Source organism: Ursus americanus, chromosome 2 (genome assembly GCF_024610735.1).
Source record: "Ursus americanus isolate L20-20 chromosome 2, mUrsAme1.1.p, whole genome shotgun sequence".
Classification (NCBI taxonomy): domain Eukaryota; kingdom Metazoa; phylum Chordata; class Mammalia; order Carnivora; family Ursidae; genus Ursus; species Ursus americanus.
Window position 1 is genome coordinate 40,303,510 of NC_142128.1, and position 19,662 is coordinate 40,323,171.

Consider the following 19,662-nt stretch of genomic DNA (forward strand, 5'->3'; position numbering starts at 1 on the left):
CTTTCTTACAGAAAAGCTACCATGATACATATACAACCTTCTACTTTTTTCTTTTTTCTTTTCCTTTTAATTTGATAAATCCTGGACATCACTTCACAGCCACTATTAGAAACTGTCCTCATTTCTTTTTCAGGGCTCAGTTCTCTGCTGCGTGGGCGTCCATGGTTTATTCGTTCATGCCTCATGCCGCAGAGGGACTGCGGTTTCTGTGGTCAGAAAACTAAGCTGCCCCAGTGTCCGCTGTAGCCGTGTCCCGCTCCCACCCGCACTGTGGAAGGGACCCCTGGCAGAGTGTGGTCAAAGTCTGGGACAGTTTTGTCTATGAGGAGGTTGAGAAGTGGATCTGAGTGAGGTTTCATTTTTAGTGGTGTTAATTTGCATTTTTCTAATTTCGAGCAAAATCGAACTCTTCCTTTTTTATTTCTGTGAACTGCGCTCTGACTCTATGTCGTATCTGCCCCCCCACTAGACTGTCAGCTCCAGGGGGTGGACACTTTGCTTTTTTCATCTGTCCTATTAGAATCTAGAAAAATGCTTGGGCGTCTTAGGGACCAATAGACGTTTTGTAGCGGAAGAACGGAAGACTGAATGAGGGACTAGATACATTCGTGACACCTTTCTTGCTACGATTAAGCGTAAACCAGGGACTGGTACAAACTCTGGAGCAGGAAGAGTACCACGGTGGGCCCCAGGGACAGTCAGAGGGGCCAGGTGGGCTCCAGCGCTGACCCAGAAGTAAAGGCCGAGGGGCGCCCTTTCTGCCACCCCATCGATCCCGTGTGCCCCACACACCCTGCCTCCGAACTGCGCTCTGCGCTTAGAGACCCTGGGGTCAGTGCGAAGGATTCCCGCAGCCCTCCTGGTGACCCCGTGCAGCCCCGCCGTCCCCCTGATGGCCCCAGTGACTACAGAGGCGAGGCGGACGTGCATTGGTTTATTGGCATGTCAGTGGGGGGGGGTGCTGGAGGGTTAGGGAAAGCCCCTGGAGCCGCGGAGGGGCCGCAGCCGCCCTCGGTCAGGCAGGTGCGCTCAGCGGTACTTTTCGGTCAGGACGGAGGACACGATGGACAGGAACTTGTCCCAGGCGGTGTGGGCGTCGGCCGTGAAGTCGGCGGGGAAGTGCGAGGCCACGGTGACCAGCAGACAGTGGGACAGGAGCTGAAGGGCGGGAGGGCGGCTGGGTGAGCGGCCTGGTGCGGGTGGGGGAGTTCTGGGGGTGGGTCGGAGCACCTTCAGCCGAGACCCTGCCCCTCCCCGCGCTCCTGGTTCCCGCCAGGACCCCAGTCTCGCGCCCACCTTGAAGTTGACCGGGTCCACGCGCAGAATGTAGGCGTGCAGCTCGCTCAGCTTGGCCAGGGCGCCCGCGATGTTGTCGATGCTCTTGACCGCGTCGCCCAGGGCGGCCACCACTTTGGTGCCGTGCATGTGCAGGTGCGGGGAGCCCGGGTGCAGGTCGAAGTGCGGGAAGTAGGTCTTGGTCTGCGGGTAGCTGGCGAAGAGCCTGCGAGCGGGCGACAGCCACACTTGGTGAGGCCAGTGAGGTGCTCCTTGGGCGCAAAACTTACCCGGGGTTGAAAAGCCCAGCAGTCATGATAAATCACATTTGAAAACAATATTTTAAAACATAAAAATTAATGCAAACAATTCACGTTGAACAAAACGCTACAGTTTTACACAAGGCAGGATCCCTATTGCTGATTTTCGCTATTACCGCAGGCTCCAGGACCGCACAGCAGAGACCCACCCTCACTGTCCCACCATTCAGGAATTCGTTCATTCATTCATTTATTCATTCCACAGATGTTTGTGGAGACCCGGGACTGGGCCCTGTGTGAAAGACAGTCTTACAGTCATGTACCCTCCCCATCTGCCTCCTCTTCCTTTCCTGCTCACTGACTATCATCCCCCCTCCTCGCTGACCCCTCCTCACTGGCCCCTGTCCTCGCCAAGCCCACACTGGCACTGGCTCCGTCCCAGCACTCACCTCTCCAGGGCCTGGGTGCCAATGACATCTGCCTGAGAGGAGATCTTGTCCCACATGGACAGGATGGTGGTCCTCTCCGCCTTGGTCAGAGACATGGTGGTAGCTGAGCTGGGCGTGATCAGGACTGGCCTCCGTGGTGCTCAGCCCCCAGGATCCCTTTATATACACGGAGCCAGGGTGGGGGCCAGGCTGTGGCCACTGGTCTGGAGAGGGGAGAGGGCTTTGGGGGCGGGTCTCTTATCAGACCCACTGAGGATGTGTGGTCAGGGCCTGGCGGCACTGGTGGGGTGAGGGGCTCTCACTCCACCCACTCACTCCTACCCGGGGCTTTAGAGGGGTGTTGGCCACAGCCTGACCAGAGTCCTCGAGAGATATGGGCCCGGCCAGCCCAGGAGGCCATGCTTGTGTCTCTACCCCAGCTCTGACCATCCTCCTTGATTTCAGAATCATAGAAAGGGGGAAGCCAGCATTAGCTCAGCACACACCGTCCTCGGCTGGAACCTGCCGCGTCCTGCCTGCAGTGCTCCTTGCTGGGATCCTGCAGTTAGCACAGCCTGGCCGCGTCTCAGTCTCCTCTCCCTCTGTTTCCATGATCCCTGGGTTTCCTTTGAGAAAGCACTGGTTTTGCTCACCTATCACTGAGGAGAGATGTACTGACTGTCCTCTGAAAAGCTGGGTCAAGTGTCAGAGTAATAAAAGAATTCTTCTCATATCATGTGCTACTAGGGGTTGCAGGATCGCTCACCATGTTATCATTGTAACATAATGAGGCAAGTATTCTTCTGAGTTTTAACTTAAAACAAAATTAACTTTCTTTAGTGGACTGCTCTGTGAGTTTTGACACATGTATAAATTCATTTACCCCCCCACCACAATCAGCGCCCCCCCCAAACTCCCACATGCTGACCCTTTGCAGTCTCACCCTCCATGTGGCATTGGAATCTTGACACACTGTTGGCCAGAAAGTAAACTGGTGCAGCCACCGTGGGACACGGGCAGTTCTTGAGAGAGTTGGACACAGGGTTCCCATGCGACACAGCCATTCCACTCCTAGGTATAGGCCCAAGAGGAATGGAAACATAAGGTCCCACAAAAACTTGTATATTCATAGCGACACCATTCATAGTAGCCACAAAATGCAAACAACCCCAGGGCCCGTCAGCTGATGACTGGGTGAATAAAATAGGGTCAATCCATTCAATGAAACAGCACTCAGTCCTAAAAAGGAATGAAGTACTGATGTGTGAATGAACCTTGAAAATACACATGTTGCGGGGTTCCATTCATCTGAAATGTCCAGAGCAGGGTTATGCACAGAGAAAGAGAGTAGATCAGGTGTTTAGGTCTGGGGGTTGGCGTGTGTGTCTGCTAGGGCATGGCGTTTCTCTTGGGGTGACAAAAACGGTCCAAAGTTGATTGTCCTGATGCTTGCACAACCCTCTGAATGTACTACAACACCCTGAACTGCACACTTTATTTTAAAAAAGATTTTAAGTGTTTTATGTGTTTTATTTTTTTTATTTTTTTCAAGATTTTATTTATTTCAACAGAGATAGAGACGGCCAGCGAGAGAGGAACACAAGCAGGGGGAGTGAGAGAGGGAGAAGCAGGCTCATAGCAGAAGAGCCTGATGTGGGGCTCGATCCCGCAGCGCCGGGATCACGCCCTGAGCCGAAGGCAGACGCTCAACCGCTGTGCCACCCAGGCGCCCCTATGTGTTTTAGAAAGAGAGAGAGAGAGCATGCGAGAGCAGGGGGAGCAGGGGCAGGGGAGGGGGAGGGACAAGCAGACTCCACGCTGAGTGTGGAGCCCATCTCGGGGCTCAGACTCACAACCCTGAGATCATGGCTGAGCTGAAATCAGTTGAGACAGTTGCCCAACGGCCCGAGCCACCCAGCGCCCTGAACACTTGAAATGAGCGAATGCGCGAAGTGCAGGCCGTGAATCGTATCTCAGTACAGCTGTGAAAGGTTGTGTGATATCGTTCCTCCCACTTCATTCTTCATTTCTAAAGTGGTTTGGTCATTCTAGTCCCTGTGCCTTTCCTTGTGAATTTTAGAGTCGGCCAAGGAGGTGTCTGCCCACCGTCCTGCTGGGCGTCTTTAGAATCAGAAGCAAATGTTTCCCCTATAGGGAGTTTTGATCACAGATATTTTGCTGAACTGTTCTTAGAGAAAATTTGGCTGAGACAGGCCCTCTGAAGTGGAAAACGTGCATAAGCGTAAGCCAGCATCAGACACCTTCCGTGTGCCGGGCACTGTGCTGGCGTTTTACGCATGTCGTGGTGCTCATTTCTTCTATGCCTGACGGGAGATGGTGAGACCGTCAGGCCTTGACGGCAGGAGTAGCACTGGATGGATGCCTCCTGTCAGCTCAGCAGACGAGGTAGGGATCTCTCCCTGGCTGCAGGTACCTGTGTGTGTCCTGGAGGTGGAGTTTGCCTTCCCAGGAGCTCCTTCCAACACTGCCGGGGTCCTTCTCCGTCCTGGTCTCTCCCTTATTTACATTTCACAGCTGCCCCCTCTCCTTTTGAGACTGGGCTCCCCTCTCCCAGGGTGTACCCACCCTCCCCTGGCTTTAGGATTGTTTGCTAACTGTCCTGGGCAGTGCTGCCAACCCCGGAGGGCCCTAGGGTGTGTGCCTGGAGTGTGGCTGTGCCTCTGTCAGTCCGTTCCAGACTGCCATGAGCCCGGCCCTCCTTGGTCAGCTCCTGCTGTCGCTTGGTTCAGAAGGAAACTCCAGGACTACCTCAAGCACGTGGGCCTACAGTAAGCGTGTGTGGCCATGCCTAAGCTTCCACTTCTAGAAAGCAGAGAGGCGGGGAGAGAGAGAGAGACAAGCAGACCAACCGGCAAAGAAAACAGAACGAGTGAGTGAGATACAAGAGACAGAGGGTCAGAGGGAAGGTCAGGCAGAGGCAGGGAGTCTGGAGGCCCTGGGTGAGGCATAGAGAAGTCTGTGTGCCTGGGGGAGTCGTGGTTTTAGCTGACATTTGTCGTGTGCTGTCTGAATTCTGGGTACAGCATCAAACACTCTCGGTGTTGGGTGCTTGGCCCTTACAGCTCTCTGGGGGAGAATTTTTCTTTTATTATCATCACATGCTTTAAGATAGGGAAATCGAGGCTTAGGAAGGTTATGAAATGTTCAAAGTTTCAGTGAAGGAGGGAACGAGCCCCAGTGGGACGAGGAGACCTAGGCTTGGTGTGGGTCAGATTGCTGGCTCTTTGGGGCTCAGGCAAGTCTCTTCTGTCTCTGGGCCTGGGTTCTCCCACCTGTGACCCAGGAGCCTGAGACTGGGCAGCACTTCAGGACACTGAGACCTGCTGCACTCGGCTGAACTCCAAGCCCTGGGCTCACGCTGAGCTTGTGTAGTTGGGGCTGAACTCAGAGGGACCCTGGTGACTCAGCAGAAGGTGGTGATGGGGCCCACAGGCCTTCCCTGAGAGCAGCTCCTGGGTGGCCCTGGCCAGGCTAACTCACCTTGTAAACCCCAGTTCCACATTAGCAACCTCTCAGGTGGGGGTTAAAATAACTGGGAGGGATAATTTGTTGCCATAGGACCTCAGGACATGGCAGCATGAATTCAAGATTATTGTAGTACTACTGTGAGTGGGTGACTCTGGGCAGGAACCCTGCTGTTCAGAGGGTGGAGAGGTCAAGGTGGGTCCAAGATAGGGAATGTGAGCCCCGCCTGGCCCTCTGACAGACAGTGGCAGCTCTATTGGCCCAACACAAGTGGCAGGACTGATAAGGCCCGACTAACCAAGTGGCCTCCTAGCCCTGCCCAGGGGCGACCCGGGTTGGGTGGAAGGGGCAGGAATTTTGGTTTCCAAGAATCCAGTGACCTTCAAAAAGGTAGGATACTAAACAGAGTCATTTAAATTAAAAATGAGGTTGTAGAGGCATGGGGTGTCAGCAGGAAAGTTGGAGGACATGAGCAAAGGTTGGCCCTGGACACATCATTGTTCAGGAAAGCGTTACAGCTTTGAGCTAGGATCACACTTCGAGACCACCTGCCCCCAGTCCTGTCACGGATAGGGAGGCCCAAAGTAGAGCCAGCCTACCCTCAGGTCCCTCCAGCTGCCAGCACCAGACTGGACTGGCCTGGGAGTGAGAGTGTCTCGGACTCCTGTAATAGCCACATGAGACAGGCCAGCAAGGTGGTGTGCTTTCTCCAGTCTAGCCTGGATAGCCTGCGACGGCAGCCTGGGAAGAGGTGCCTCTGGGAGCTCGTGGCCTGGGTCCTGGTGGTTTCCCTCCACCTTTCATGGATTCCAATCTCATTACAGTGTTAAAATACTAACCATATATCCAGAAAAATAAACAAGAAATGCTCTTGTGAAGGTTTCCAGCAGGAAGCGGGCCCTAAGGGGGTGAGGGGAGAATGGTGGGTTCCTCCAAGTCTGGGCCTTCCCCCAGCCCAGGGACAGCCCAGGACATCAGACCTCCTCGTCCAAGTCCTGGGGTCAAGAGACTGCCCAACGGAACAGCAGCATGGTCAGGGAAATTGGAAGAAGGAGACCCGTGCCAGAGTCCTGGACCTCATATGTGGGTGCTCGCAGATTCGCAGTGCCCCGTAGAGAGATCCCCATGACCACAGCTGGCTGCTCCCCCAGACAGAGGTTTCCCCTTTCCCATCGTCCCAGCTCCCTCAGGCTCACCTCCTGCTGCTGTGCCCTTATTTCCATTCTAGGGACATTCCTGGTAACTTTAGGAGAACTCAGAAACCTTTTCATTATATATAAAACCAAAACATATGAGACTAGGAAAAAGGCTTGCAGAATCTGTAATAGAGCGTGACCATCCCTCAAAAAGAGGAACACACCCAAACCACCGAAGAAGGACAAACAACCCGTAGGGAAAACAAGAAGGTGACTCGTGGACACTGGCCAATAATCAAGTGATACAGTTCTCCACCTCAGTAATAATCAGAGAAACGCAACCTAAAATAAGACAGCTTTTTTCTTTTTGGAAATTTTGGGAAAAAATAAAATCACTGCTACACAGCCCCATGCAGGGCTACCGTTTGTTGGTAACATCTGAGACATGCCCACCGTGTGTAAGTTTCATGCTGGTGTGCCCACCCACAGGTGTGCCAGGCATCAGGTCTGCTGCAACAGGTGACTCCACCAAGAAGTCAGAGGGTGAGGTGCTTGAGAGACTGGAATGGGGCATATGGAGTTTTTTTTAGAAACTGACTTTTTTCACTGATTTTTTTTAGAAACAGCTGTAATGAGATATAATTCCCATAACATGCACTTCACTCATTTCAAGTGTGCAGTTCAGGGTGTTGTGGTACATTCAGAGGGTTGTGCAAGCATCAGGACAATCAACTTTAGACCATTTTTGTCACCCCAAGAGAAACGCCATGCCCTAGCAGACACACACGCCAACCCCCAGACCTAAACACCTGATCTACTCTCTTTCTCTGTGCATAACCCTGCTCTGGACATTTCAGATGAATGGAACCCCGCAACATGTGTATTTTCAAGGTTCATTCACACATCAGTACTTCATTCCTTTTTAGGACTGAGTGCTGTTTCATTGAATGGATTGACCCTATTTTATTCACCCAGTCATCAGCTGACGGGCCCTGGGGTTGTTTGCATTTTGTGGCTACTATGAATGGTGTCGCTATGAACATACAAGTTTTTGTGGAACCTTATGTTTCCATTCCTCTTGGGCCTATACCTAGGAGTGGAATGGCTGTGTCGCATGGGAACTCTGTGTCCAACTCTCTCAAGAACTGCCCGTGTCCCACGGTGGCTGCACCAGTTTACCTTCTGGCCAACAGTGTGTCAAGATTCCAATGCCACCTGCTTGCCAACACTTGTAATTTGTCTTTCTGATTATAGCTGTCCTAGTGGGTGTGAAGTGGTATGTTTTTGGTTTTGATTTGCATTTCCCTAATGAGTAATGACGAGGAGCATCTTTTCATGAGCTTACTGGCCATTTGTCTGTAATCTTTGGAGAAACGTCCTTTCACATCCTTTGCCCACTTCCCTCCCTCCCTTCCCTCCTTCCTTCCTCTTTCGATAGATGGATAGATAGATGATAGATGATAGATAGACAGAGTCTCTACATCCAAGGTGTGGCTCAAATTCACGACCCCGAGGTCGGGACTCACACACTAGGGACTGAGCCCACCAGGCGCCCTCCCTCGTCGCCCGTTTTTCAGTTGGTCGTCTTTATTGTCGAGCTGTAAGCTGTTTGTTTTGTTAATACATTCTGGATACAATTCCCTTATATGATTTGCAAATATTTTGTCGTTCTGTGGATGCTCTTGTTACTTTCTTCGGTCGCGCCCTTTGAAGCATAGGAGGTTTAATTTGGCATCAAGTCCAATTTATTTTTTCTTCAGTTGCTTGAGCATTTGGTGTCGTATCTAAGAAACCCTTGCCTGGTCCAAGGACAGGAGGGTTTACTCCTACGTTTTCTTATAAGAGTTTTATACTGTTAGCTCTTACATTTAGGTCTATGATCCACTGAAGAGGTGTGTGTTTGTAACTTTTTTACTGTAGTTCTTTGCATGTCTTAAGTGTGAACTTTCTGCTCAAGCCAAGGGGTACTTTCCCATTCACTCTGGTGGGCGGTTCTCCTCCCCTCGCAGGGCGAGCACGGGCTCCGCGCATGCGCCCAACTTCCTGAGGGGGGCCCCGCGCGTGCGCACAGGTCGCCTGCGCCTGCGCCGAAGGCCGCTCTCTGCGCGCACGCGCCTTCTGCGCGGCTGCTCGGCCCTGTCGCGGAGGCCTTGCGAACTTGGCGGGACGTGGGGGGTGGTTCGTGGGTCTGGAAGCTTCGGGGGTTCCATCCGCCTGGCTCCTGGCGCCCCACGTTTCCCCGGCCTTGGGCGCGTCCTCGTCAGGCCCCTTCAGCCCCGCCCTGGGCGCGTCGTTCCCCGAGCCTCCCGCCCTCCGGCCCATCCTCCTCAGGTTCTCCCCCTTCCGCCCCGGGCGCGTCCTCAAGCACCTGTGCTGGGTCCCGGCCGGTCCTCCTCGGGTCCCCAGCCCCCCTCCGCCCCCTTCACCGTCCCCGACCCCCACCCGGTCCCGGCCGGTCCTCCTCGGGTCCCCAGCCGCCCTCCGCCCCCTTCACCGTCCCCGACCCCCACCCGGTCCCGGCCGGTCCTCCTCGGGTCCCCAGCCCCCCTCCGCCCCAGCCCCCTTCCGCCCCCTTCTCCGTCCCCGCCCCCCCCGGGGTCCCTGCCGGTCCTCCTCGGGTCCCCAGCCCCCCTCCGTCCCCTTCACCGTCCCCGACCTCCACCCGGTCCCGGCCGGTCCTCCTCGGGTCCCCAGCCCCCCTCCGCCCCCGGCCCCTTCACGGTCCCCGCCCCCCCCGGGGTCCCGGCCGGTCCAACTCGGGTCCCCCAGCCCCCCTCCGCCCCCACCGTCCCCGCCCCCACCCGGTCCCCGCCGGCCCGCCTCTGCCCGCGGCAGCATGGGCGACAACACAAGCCCCATCAGCGTGATCCTGGTGAGCTCGGGCAGCAGGGGCAATAAGCTGCTGTTCAGGTACCCCTTCCAGAGAAGCCAGGAGCACCCGGCGTCCCAGACAAGTAAGTGAGCGGCGGCCCCCGGCCCTTCCGCCTCGCTCCTGACGGTGTGGCCGAGGCCTGCTCCATACGGGGTGTTGGAAAGTACGGAGAAGTAAAACCAGAAAAGTCACCCGTAACTCCACGAAGCCACTCTTGCCAGCGTTCAGCCACGTCTGCAGCTTTTCAAGAATATAAACGGACATCGTGTGAATGTATCCGCCTGAAGCAACTACGCACCTACAGATCATGTCAAGTGCTCTGGGACCCCCTCCCCGAGTGCGCCTCCCGGTCGTGGGGTAACCAGCTGCCCTCCGGCACTGGACTCCCCTTACAGCTGCGTCTCGGGGACTTCCCCACACGGTGCGCTGCCCTGCAGGCGCTCTTCTCTCCGCGGGGCGATCTTCTCGGAGCGCCCCGGGACGTAAGGTCGCCCTCACCGGAGAGCGGCGCCCAAGAACAGACTCCTTTCCTGGGCGCAGACGCTTAGGTTGCCCCCAGTGTTTCACTACCAGGAATGTGCAGTTCCTCGTTCATGTTTTGTTTTAAAATTAAATGTGTTAGCACGGTACACAGTCTTAAATGTACAAAGGAGTGTAGATGAAAGGAACATCCTTTCCCGCGTTGAGCCCCAGCCGCTCGCTTCCCCTTGTAGGGGCAGCTGCTGTAACCATTTTCCTGTGCGTTTTCCCAGAACCTTCCATGTTAATACAAGCATGTGCACACATCTGCTTTTTTTTTTTTAATTATGTGCTTTAAAAAAGTTTTACGTTATTTTTAGTAATCGCTACACCCCGTGTGGGACTTGAACTCAGGACCCTGAGGTCAGCAGTCCCATGCTCTTCTGACTGAGCCGGCCAGGTGCACCGGCCTTTTCTTTTCTTTTCTTTTCTTTTTTTTAAAGATTTTATTTATTCGACAGAGAGAGAGACAGCCAGCGAGACAGGGAACACAAGCAGGGGGAGTGGGAGAGGAAGAAGCAGGCTCATAGAGGAGGAGCCTGATGTGGGGCTCGATCACAGAACGCCGGGATCACGCCTGAGCCGAAGGCAAACGCTTAACCACTGTGCCACCCAGGCGCCCCCGGCGTTTTATTTTCTAAGCACAGGTGAACATGCTGTACACACGGTTCTGTCCCGTTGTTTCCAGGGTCACTCCAGATCTTGGATATAGATTCCGAATCATAATCAGACCCACGGGATGAACGTACTGTGATTTATTTATTTAGTCCTCTGTTGATGGGCATTTAAGTTTCTTCTAAACTGGCTAATACGAACAGTGTGAATGTCTTTTCTGTGTACATTATCATTTTTCAGAATACAGGATCAATTCCCCCAGTGGGATGGTTGGATCTAGGGGATAACGAACATATGTATTTTTAGTAAGTCAGATTTTTCTATTTTTGTTAATGAGATGGGTGAAAAGTTGTATCTGAAAGTGGTTTTCTCGGTTTTTGTTTTGTGTGTTTTGAGTCCTTAATGACTGAGCCACCCAGGCGCCCTGCCTATGCTTTTTCTGACCTAGTTGTCATATACTGAGAGGGTATGTGTGTCTGCATGTGTGTAATCCTTTTTTTTTAAACTAAATATAGCAGCAAAAACATTTGCTGTTATAACTTCTTGGAAAATATAACTTAAAAAACGATTTATTTATTTATTTGATGGAGTTTCTGGGTGGCTCAGTTGGTTAAGTGTCTGGATTTGGCTCAGGTCATGATCCTGGGGTCCTGGTATCAAGGCCTGCAGCTGTGGGGTCCCTGCTCAGAGGTGAGTCTGCTTCTCCCTCTCTCTGGCCCTCCCCCTGCGTGTGTACTTTCTCTCACTCACTCTTTCTCTCAAATAAATAAAATCTTTTAAAAAATGATTTGATAGAGGGCGTGCGTGAACACGGGAAGGGGGGAAGGGCCAGAGGGACAGAATCTTCAGGTGGACTCCCCACTGAGCACGGAGCTCTCTCAGGACAGTGAGATCATGACCTGAGCTGAAACCAAGAGTCGGTCACTTCACTGACTAAGGCAGCCAGGCCCCCGGGAAACCATAACTTTTTTAAAAAAGTTTTTTGTTGTGGTAAAAAACATATAACATAAAATGTGCCACTTTAACCATTTTTAAGTTCACAATTCAGTAACATTACATTCACCATAATTAATTTGCTGTGTTGTGCAGCTGTCACCACTGTCTGGTTCCAGATTTATTCATCACCCCAAACTGAAAGTTGTAACCGTTAAGAATAACCCCGTTTCCCCTGTTCTCAGCCTCCAGTAACCTCTAATTTTTGTCTCCGTGAGTTTGCCCACTGTAGATATTCTGTATAAATGTAGCATTTGTCCATTTGTGTCTGGTTTCCTTCACCTAGCATAATGTTTTCGAGTTCTCCATGTTGTGACATGTATCAGAACTCCATTCCTTTTTATGGCCATCGTGTATATATACCACATTTTAAGAAGCCATCACTTCCTACGTAGCCACCATCCTCCAGTACGTGGATGGATCCTGTCTTCTCAGCCACTCTCCCCTTTTTGCCGTCACAGATAAGCCTCGTAGCAGATACGCCGTCAACAACACCGGAGACCATGCCGACGACCAGGATGGTGACTCCAGGTAAGGGCTTTGCGGTCACTCCGTGATGGGGCTAGTCCTGCCCCCGGGCCTGGGCAAAGCTCTACCTCCTGTTGACCCAGAGGTTTTCTCCCGTGAGAAACCTGGTGTCCTTTTTTCCCATTTGGTGGGTGTTTCAGGTTGTGCAGAGCTGGGGATTGTGCTGCCAATGTCTGACTTGCTGCATAGTTTGGTCACATGTGCCAGTGTGGAACAGGTTGGTTGGTAAAGCAGATTGGAGAACAGACGAGGCCAGAGAGAACATTTGTCTTCTGTGAGAGGAACAGAAAGCAAAGCAGACCCCGGTGCTGTCTTCAGACCTGACTCCTCAGGCATGTGCCCCGAGGGCACGTGGAAGTACTGGGGTGCAGCACAGCCTCTTCAGGTGGTGATGTGGGCTGAGAGCCAGGGCTGATGTGACCCTTGCTCTTTCAGGGCATGGATGAAAGGCAGGTCTTGTTCCTTCCCGTGTGTGCTCCCCCTGCTTTTTCTGGGACGTGCTATCAGGGTGGCAAACATCAGATGTGACTGCTTCTGCCTTATGTTTGTTTTAAAGTTGAGTAGGTGGTAACACAGGCCCCATTGAAGGAGGAAGGATTGTAAACTGCCTGTCCTGGGTGCCTCTAAACACGGCTGGGACCTGAGCGAGGTAAAGGACTCAGCTCCACTGTCACATGGCAGGATAGCTGAGGCCCCCAGCTGGGCCTCTGCCATGGAGTGAACTAGTACAGTCTCCCCAGTTCTCTTGACAGGGCACCATACCTGCCATGGTATCATGCCATTCCACGAGGGTGATTTTTATCCTTTCTTGTGAGGCTATCGGCGGCCTCTGGCATGACCAGTGACTGTCTCTGAGGGCAGCAAGCTTTGAAGGAGAGACCAGCAGGGGAGGGGAGGGGGGCGGGGGACTGTTGTTGTTTTCTTTGATGTAGAAGCTGTGGTCACCTTGTCCTCTGAGGCCAGCCACTTGAAACAGACTCCTGATTGTTCCAGGTGCATAGAAAGCTTTTTGCCCCTGCCCATGGGGTGCGTGCATTTTGTCCCCCACATGTGGCATAGATTCCTTTAGAGCAGGGCTGGCCGCCTGCCTGCTGTTCTCCGAGCTCCACAGTTGGGAGACTCAGGCTGCTGAGGATGCAGAAAGCGCTCTTGGAACAGGCTCTGTGGGCTTCCCAGGAGGCTAGCAGCACCTGACTGCTGCAGGTAACTCTCAGAGGCTTATAATAAAAGACTGAAAGGATGTTTTCAGGGAAGTATTTCAATATTCAGCATAAAGAAGAGGAAAAACCTTGGGAAGGGAGCAAGACATCATGGGTCTATCAGGGTATCACAGATACGCTGCTCTCTAAGAAGAGCTGGTTCTCTGTACCCTCTCTTTCATTAAATTGAAGAATTACTTCCTTTGGTAATTGTAGCACATTACAGCATCTGATGATCGCACTGCCCACCTCCCCCTGTTTTCGGAGATACAGGTTAATACCTCTGAGCGCCCAGCTTTATTTTTCACTTTGGCCTGCCAAGCCTCTTGCGCCTGGGGGAGCTGTGTCATGGCTCAGACATGTTCCTGGAGCGGTACAGGGCCCTCCTCGGTGGTCTTCTCAAAGACGCTCTTCTTGTGGAGCCCGCAGAATGGTCCTGCTTGTTGTTCTGCCAGACTGAAGCCATGTTAACAGGCCACTTGAGCACCTCCTGAGTGTGGTGGGACATGGACGCTGCCCTAGAGAAGTGAGGACACGGGGCTGTGCTGCCCAGTGTTAAAGTCACCATTTAAATAGAAGTGAAATGAGACGACATTCAGTTCCTCCTTGCACCAGCTGCATTTCAGGTGCTCAGGGGCTGCAGGTGGGCTAGTGGCTCGGATTTGGAGTGTCTCCACCACTCTAGAGGGGTCTGTTGGACAACACTGGTTTGGAGTGTGTGCTGGTTTTACAGGGTGGATCAGCAAGGTGACGTGTTTTAGGGCATAAGAATTAATTGTCAGATTTTTTTAAACGCTTTTATTTAAAAAAAAAAGCTTATAGAATTCAGGAGGGAGTGAAGAAAATGGATATTCTCCATTGTCTTTAAGGCTTGAAATTCAACTGTAGAAAACTTGTTGTGCTCCTGTTGGATGAGTGTTGGGGACCAGGGAGCTCATGCTCTTTTTTTTTTTTTTTTTTTTTAAGATTTTATTTATTTGTTTCAGAGAGAGAGTGAGCAAGAGGTAGAGCAGGGGCAGGGGCAGAGGGAGAAGCAGACTCCCCACTGAGCAGGGAGCCTGACCCAGGGCTCAATCCCAGGACTCTGAGGTCACGTCTTGAGCCAAAGGCAGACGCTTAACCGACTAAACACCCAGGTGCCCCTGGAGAGGTCATGCTTAATAGCATTATGCATCTGCCACACTGGCAGGGGCAAAAACCATCAGGAGGGGTCCTGGAGAAAGCCTGGTATCAGTCACAAAGGCTGTCATTGGCACCATCCCTCCCAACGTGGAGTGTTCTGGGCACTATCTCAGAGAAGGAGAAGCTGTTAGCTTGAAGAAGAGTCGACTTCTTTTCAAAAGACTCAGAAATCATTTCCCTTTAGATATCATCCAGAAGACCTGGGAAGTGTGAAAGGTCCACACCTTTCAATTCTCGGTTAGCATTGTGGGGCAGTGGAATCAGGTGGCGCTTCTGCCCTCCTCAGGCTTGGCCACCTTTCACTAAGCAGTGGAACCACCTTTGGGCACCTTCACATCAGCTGGATGGGAACCTTGGCCAGGCGTGCCAGAGTGCAAACTGGCACACAGCTGGTCCTCTCCAGCAGGTGCACAGGGCTCCGCCAGGCCTCTCTTCACAGCTTTGCTTCTGCTAGCGTGCGTGCGGACATGTGTTAGAAAGGCACACCTTGGGGTGCCTGGGTGGCTCAGTCATTGAAACGTCATGATCCCAGGGTCCTGGGATCAAGTCCCGTGTCGGGCTTTCCGCTCAGCGGGGAGCCTGCTTCTCCCTCTCCTGCTCCCCCTGCTTGTGTTCCCCACCCCCCGTTAAATAAATAAATAAATAAATAAATAAATAAATAAATAATCTTAAAAAAGAAAGGGAGGGAGTGAGGAGGGAGGGAGGGAGGAAATTAGGTAGATGGGTGCTCCTATTTCCTAGAGCTGAGTCGATGCCCCAAATGTGGGTAAGCAGTGTTGTCCCCAAGCTTGGGTGTCCCCCACCCCTTTTCTGGCCCAGCCAGTAAGTCTGCACAGGCGCACTCACTCTGGTGCGTGCCTGCTGGCAGGGTGCTGACACAGGTACAGGTTTGGGTGCCAGGTGTGACTCTGATCGTGCACCTCCTGTGTGGTCTTGGGCATGTTCCTCGTATCACGAGCCTCAGTTTTGCTGTCTGGAGAGCCTGAGGATAGCAAGGCACCTCTGCCTCCCCCTCCCTGGTCTGGGCATCACGCGAACCTCTGTGTCTTGAGGAGAGTGGGTGCTGGTGGCTCTGCCGCCCTCACAGGGGCAGACCAAGTGCATGAAACATGCCAGTGGTGTTTGACGTGTCACCTCCACAGCTGGCATGGAAAGGAGCGCCGCTGCTACTTGGAAGCCCCACACGCTTCTTCCCTTCGGAAAGCAGAGGGATTTCCTTGTGACCTGTTTGGCTGCAGAAAATAAGAGTTGTAGGAGCTGCACCTGAGCTTCTAGGGATTCTGACTTTCTGGGTGATCTTGGGAGGGTCCACGAAACATCTTACCGGTTTCGTACTATGTACACTGATGAGCTGACGTTTGGGAGCTGTTGAAAAAAAGGCTCTTGGTTGTGTGTTACTCTCATGTGGGTCTTTGGTGTGTTTTCTCGGTGAGAGCTGTGGAGAGCAGCAGGCCCAGCAGGGCAGCCGGTGGTCACGGCATGGGGTAGTGGTGGGCTCTCATCCATCCACTGCTGTCTCCACTCCGGGTCTGGCCTGCTTTCTGTTTCCTGGATACTGGGAAAGCAGCATGTGCTAGAACACAGTCCTCTGCAGAGTAACTTGACTCTTAAACATATGGTCTAAAAAACTGAAGTTGCCTCGTGCACAGGTATGACATAGCATGCACAGATTTGCCACAACCTCCTTGCTGCCAAGGGGCCCGTGGCCCGGTGCCGAGCAAAGGCTCAGCGAGTGTGACTAGTGAGCAGTCACAGTACCTCAGGAGTTGAGGCTGAGTTACTCAGTGGCATTCTACAGTTTCCATAAGGCTTTTCTGTACAGGGATCTCACAGGATCTTACTGAGACGGTTTTGTCAGGATAAAATGCTTGTGCACGGTGCCCAGCTAATATGTGTGGTGCTGGGCTCTGGCCCAGGTCTTCCAGCCTCGCTCTTGCTTCTGAAAACTGGCTCTCAGTTGTGCCCAGGCTCTGTTTACGTGTGGGAATTTGAGCTTTCATGAGAAAACTGTGGTAAGTCTTCAACTTGGCGAGTGTCTGTATCTTTCTTGTCCGGTAAGTTGCTTAGCCTTGCCCTCAGCAGTTAATGCTTATGGTGGTACTTCTGCTAGACTTTAATACTGTTTTAATAAAACAGCCTTGTAACTATTCATGATTTTTAAAATCAGTGTGTTTGTTTGGTCTTGATGGTCCTGTTCCCATTCCAGCGAGCCATGTCCTCCAACCGATGAGCGATTGGTTGCAGGGTAAGACCAACACTTCCCACCACCTTTCTGTCTTGATTCCTGCTGCCTTCTCTTCTTGTAATTGTGCTTAACTCCTGATTGCCCTCAGTGTTGAAGAATGACTAACGAGGCGCACAGGCTCTGGCTGGGACCTCACTGCCCGATCCCCCATGAGTGCCCAGGCTTCCCACGGCCCCTGCCCTTTCTCCACCTGGAGTTATTCAGCTATTCCACATTACCTGGGGGGCCAAGGCAAGGTTGGCTGGTGCCAGGGAGACTTCTGGGACCAGGCGTGCACACGGACCTCCCCTCCTCCAGGCAGGCACCAGTGGCCTCAGGAAGGTGGTAGGCAAGCAAGAACAGGGCTCCTTACCTCCCTAGCCAGTTTCCCCCTAGAGAGACCCTTGATAGTTGTTTCTTGCCTTCATTTCTCAGAGGATATAGGGGGCCCCTCCAAGGGCCAAGTGTTAAGTGTGATGCTTTGACTTAGATGCTGTTGTCTGTGCCCGTGAGAGGCAAAAATGTTCCCATGGAGTTTATGTGGCGCTTCTCCAGGAGGGTGTGGATAAAGTGGGACCCTTTGTGCCTCTTATGGGGCATTCCCCCCTGGGTGCTGGAGGTGCATGGAGCGTCTGTGAGCCGCCCGCCACCCAAAAAAAAGAACGGGGGGGGGGCGGGCAGAGTGGAGTTCCCTTCCATTGCTCTCTCTCGCTCTCTCTCTCTTTTTTTTTTTTTTTTTTTGGCCAAGCTGTAGAAAAAGCCCATTCCTGAATATCCCAGCAGGAATGAAAGGTCTTGCCTGTTTTCCAGCTGGGCTGGTTCATCTCAAATGCTTTTATTTTTTTTAATTTTGAAGTTATTCCAAGAATGTTAGTTTTTATAGCAGCTGTTTTATTGTATTGCAACATATTTACCAGGCCTTTCATCTTCAAAACAAGGGGAAAGGATTTTTGTAAATTTTGGAAACAAATATTGTCACTCGTTTTTGTTTTGCTTTGCTGTATCAGTTATGTCCCCTTCCCCCAAATCTCGTGGTGGAACTCTGTGACTTTGTGTGTCTTGTGTCGGCAGACACAGTACAGAAAGTATAACCCACCCAGGTATTTTTTTTTTTTTAAAGATTTTATTTATTTATTAGACAGAGATAGAGACAGCCAGCGAGAGAGGGAACACAAGCAGGGGGAGTGGGAGAGGAAGAAGCAGGCTCATAGCGGAGGAGCCTGACGTGGGGCTCGATCCCAGAACACCGGGATCACGCCCTGAGCCGAAGGCAGACGCCCAACCGCTGTGCCACCCAGGCGCCCCACCCAGGTATTTTTTAATCATAAATGTGTACTATTAGGCTCCAGTGAGTGGATTTCTGTGTGGATCGGACTGGCTCGTAGAGGCAGAGCAGCCGAACGCCACCCTGCTGGCCACCCCGAGAGGCCTCCCTGATGGGCCATGTTTAATTTCAGCAGTACATGGCTCTCAAGTTGGCCCCCTCTGTTCTGTCCTTTCTGGACCCAGAGGGGGAAGTGGTTTTTATTTGGCTCTTGGAAGGGTGCCTCTTGGATCTGGATATTTATAAACGTGAACTGGGCCACCACAGTTTGCCTCTGAATCTCAGGGCTCATCTTACAGCCAAACTTAGGTTCCTGGACTGGTGGCTAAAGGCCAGGGCTGAGGCCCGTCTGTGGCTCTTCATGACGGAGCAGAGGTTTTTTTTTTTTTTTTTTTTTTTTTTTTTTATCTGTATTTCTTTTATTGTAGTATTTAATCGTTATTATATCTTTCCTAGTCTATTCATTTATTTGTTTTTTTGTCTTCCTATTTCTTTTTTTTTTTTTTTTAATGATTTTTTATTATATTTTGTTAGTCACCATACAGTACATCCCCGGTTTCCGATGTAAGGCTCGATGATTCATTAGTTGTGTATAACACCCAGTGCACCATGCAATACGTGCCCTCCTTACTACCCATCACCGGTCTATCCCATTCCCCCACCCCCTCCCCTCTGAAGTCCTCGGAGCAGAGGTTTTTAGTGGAGATTTTTGGCTATCACAAGAAGTGGTGAACCTCTGGAATGGTAGGAAGTTGTTTTTCTCTCCGTCATGTCTTTATGGCTTGTATCACTGGGTGGCAGAGTGGAGGGGTAGGGTTTGTTTAGATAGGGTGTGAAATGTGGGCACTGGATCAGTTCCTAGAACAGAAGTGTTTAGTAGGGTTTTAGCGTCCTGAGCCCTCCCTGTACCCCTCAGATGGGAGTTACAGGGCAGGGTGAGCCATTTAGAGTTTTTGAAGACAGCATATGCCTCCCGTCTAAGACTCTGGAATCTTCCATCTCTGGTTTATTCACTCTAGAGAGCAGTATTCCTGGGAAGGAGTGACCCACATTGGGCAGCCAAGAGCTTGAGCTGTGGGTCCTGAGTTTCCCCGAATGTCTGGGACAACATTGGTATCAGAAGGTTCCTGACTGCACAGGAGGCAAGGCAGCCCGTTTTGACCAAAACCCCTGCGTCTGTTTTGGGGGGGTGCCACAGAGTGACCAGGGACACCTAGAGGACCATGTTGGTCCCAGGGGAAGGCTGGAAGCCAGCATGACCATTCCCCCTTGGCAGCGCTAGGCTCCCCTGCTGCCTAGGGGAGAGGCTTGGAAAGAGTCCCGTAGCTGCCTGTCGTGCTTTTGTCCGTGTGCTGGTTGACCACAGCGAGGTTCCCGCTCCAGGCTGGTTCCAAGTTACCTCTCTTACATTAGACGCTGAGCCCTGCCAAGTGTAAGGAGCCCAGAGCAACGACCCCTTTCCTAGATCGCTTAATGTCAAAGTCATTTGCTGTTGCGGAGTTGACTGGAAGCGGCAGTCTGCAGCAGACCTTCCCTTCTGGAGAGTTAAGGTGTTAGTTGCCGCCCTCCCCCATAGTGAGCTTCTTCAGAAGAGAAACATCTGGGGTGGTCCCTGATTCAC

General features: G+C 52.2%; 2 protein-coding genes across 9 annotated transcripts in view; one reads left to right on the forward strand and one right to left on the reverse strand.

The window, feature by feature from the left end:
* Positions 1–1,029: 1,029 nt before the first annotated feature.
* On the reverse strand, positions 1,030–2,079 carry LOC123783605 (hemoglobin subunit zeta). Its single transcript, XM_045784455.2, has 3 exons — positions 1,985–2,079; positions 1,297–1,501; positions 1,030–1,158 (listed from the first exon to the last, which is right to left on the reverse strand). The coding sequence occupies exons 1-3, from the start codon at positions 2,077–2,079 to the stop codon at positions 1,030–1,032; spliced, it is 429 nt and encodes a 142-aa protein (XP_045640411.2).
* Positions 2,080–8,685: 6,606 nt separating this feature from the next.
* The window catches only part of NPRL3 (NPR3 like, GATOR1 complex subunit), a 39,343-nt gene continuing 28,366 nt past the window's right edge, over positions 8,686–19,662 (forward strand). For 3 of the 8 annotated variants that reach the window (XR_015721283.1, XR_015721282.1, XM_045783804.2), the window contains exons 1-3: positions 8,687–9,539; positions 12,046–12,115; positions 16,700–16,738. Coding sequence is in view for 6 of the 8 variants with exons in the window: in XM_045783804.2 (XP_045639760.1) it covers positions 9,422–9,539; positions 12,046–12,115; positions 16,700–16,738 (227 nt within the window). In the remaining 2 variants the exon portion in view is untranslated. Of the gene's footprint in view, positions 9,540–12,045; positions 12,116–16,699; positions 16,739–19,662 lie in introns of all 8 variants that reach the window. The other 5 variants (XM_087854343.1, XM_087854352.1, XM_087854348.1 and 2 more) reach the window with 4 other exon arrangements.

What these genes read in the sequence shown, in the direction of transcription:
- LOC123783605 (XM_045784455.2), bottom strand. Translation starts at nt 2,079, where the DNA reads ATGTCTCTGACCAAGGCGGAGAGGACCACCATCCTGTCCATGTGGGAC. An exon ending in GGCACCCAGGCCCTGGAGAG is followed by an intron (nt 1,502 to 1,984) that starts GTGAGTGCTGGG and finishes GCCCGCTCGCAG; the next exon opens with GCTCTTCGCCAGCTACCCGC. An exon ending in TGGACCCGGTCAACTTCAAG is followed by an intron (nt 1,159 to 1,296) that starts GTGGGCGCGAGA and finishes CCCGCCCTTCAG; the next exon opens with CTCCTGTCCCACTGTCTGCT.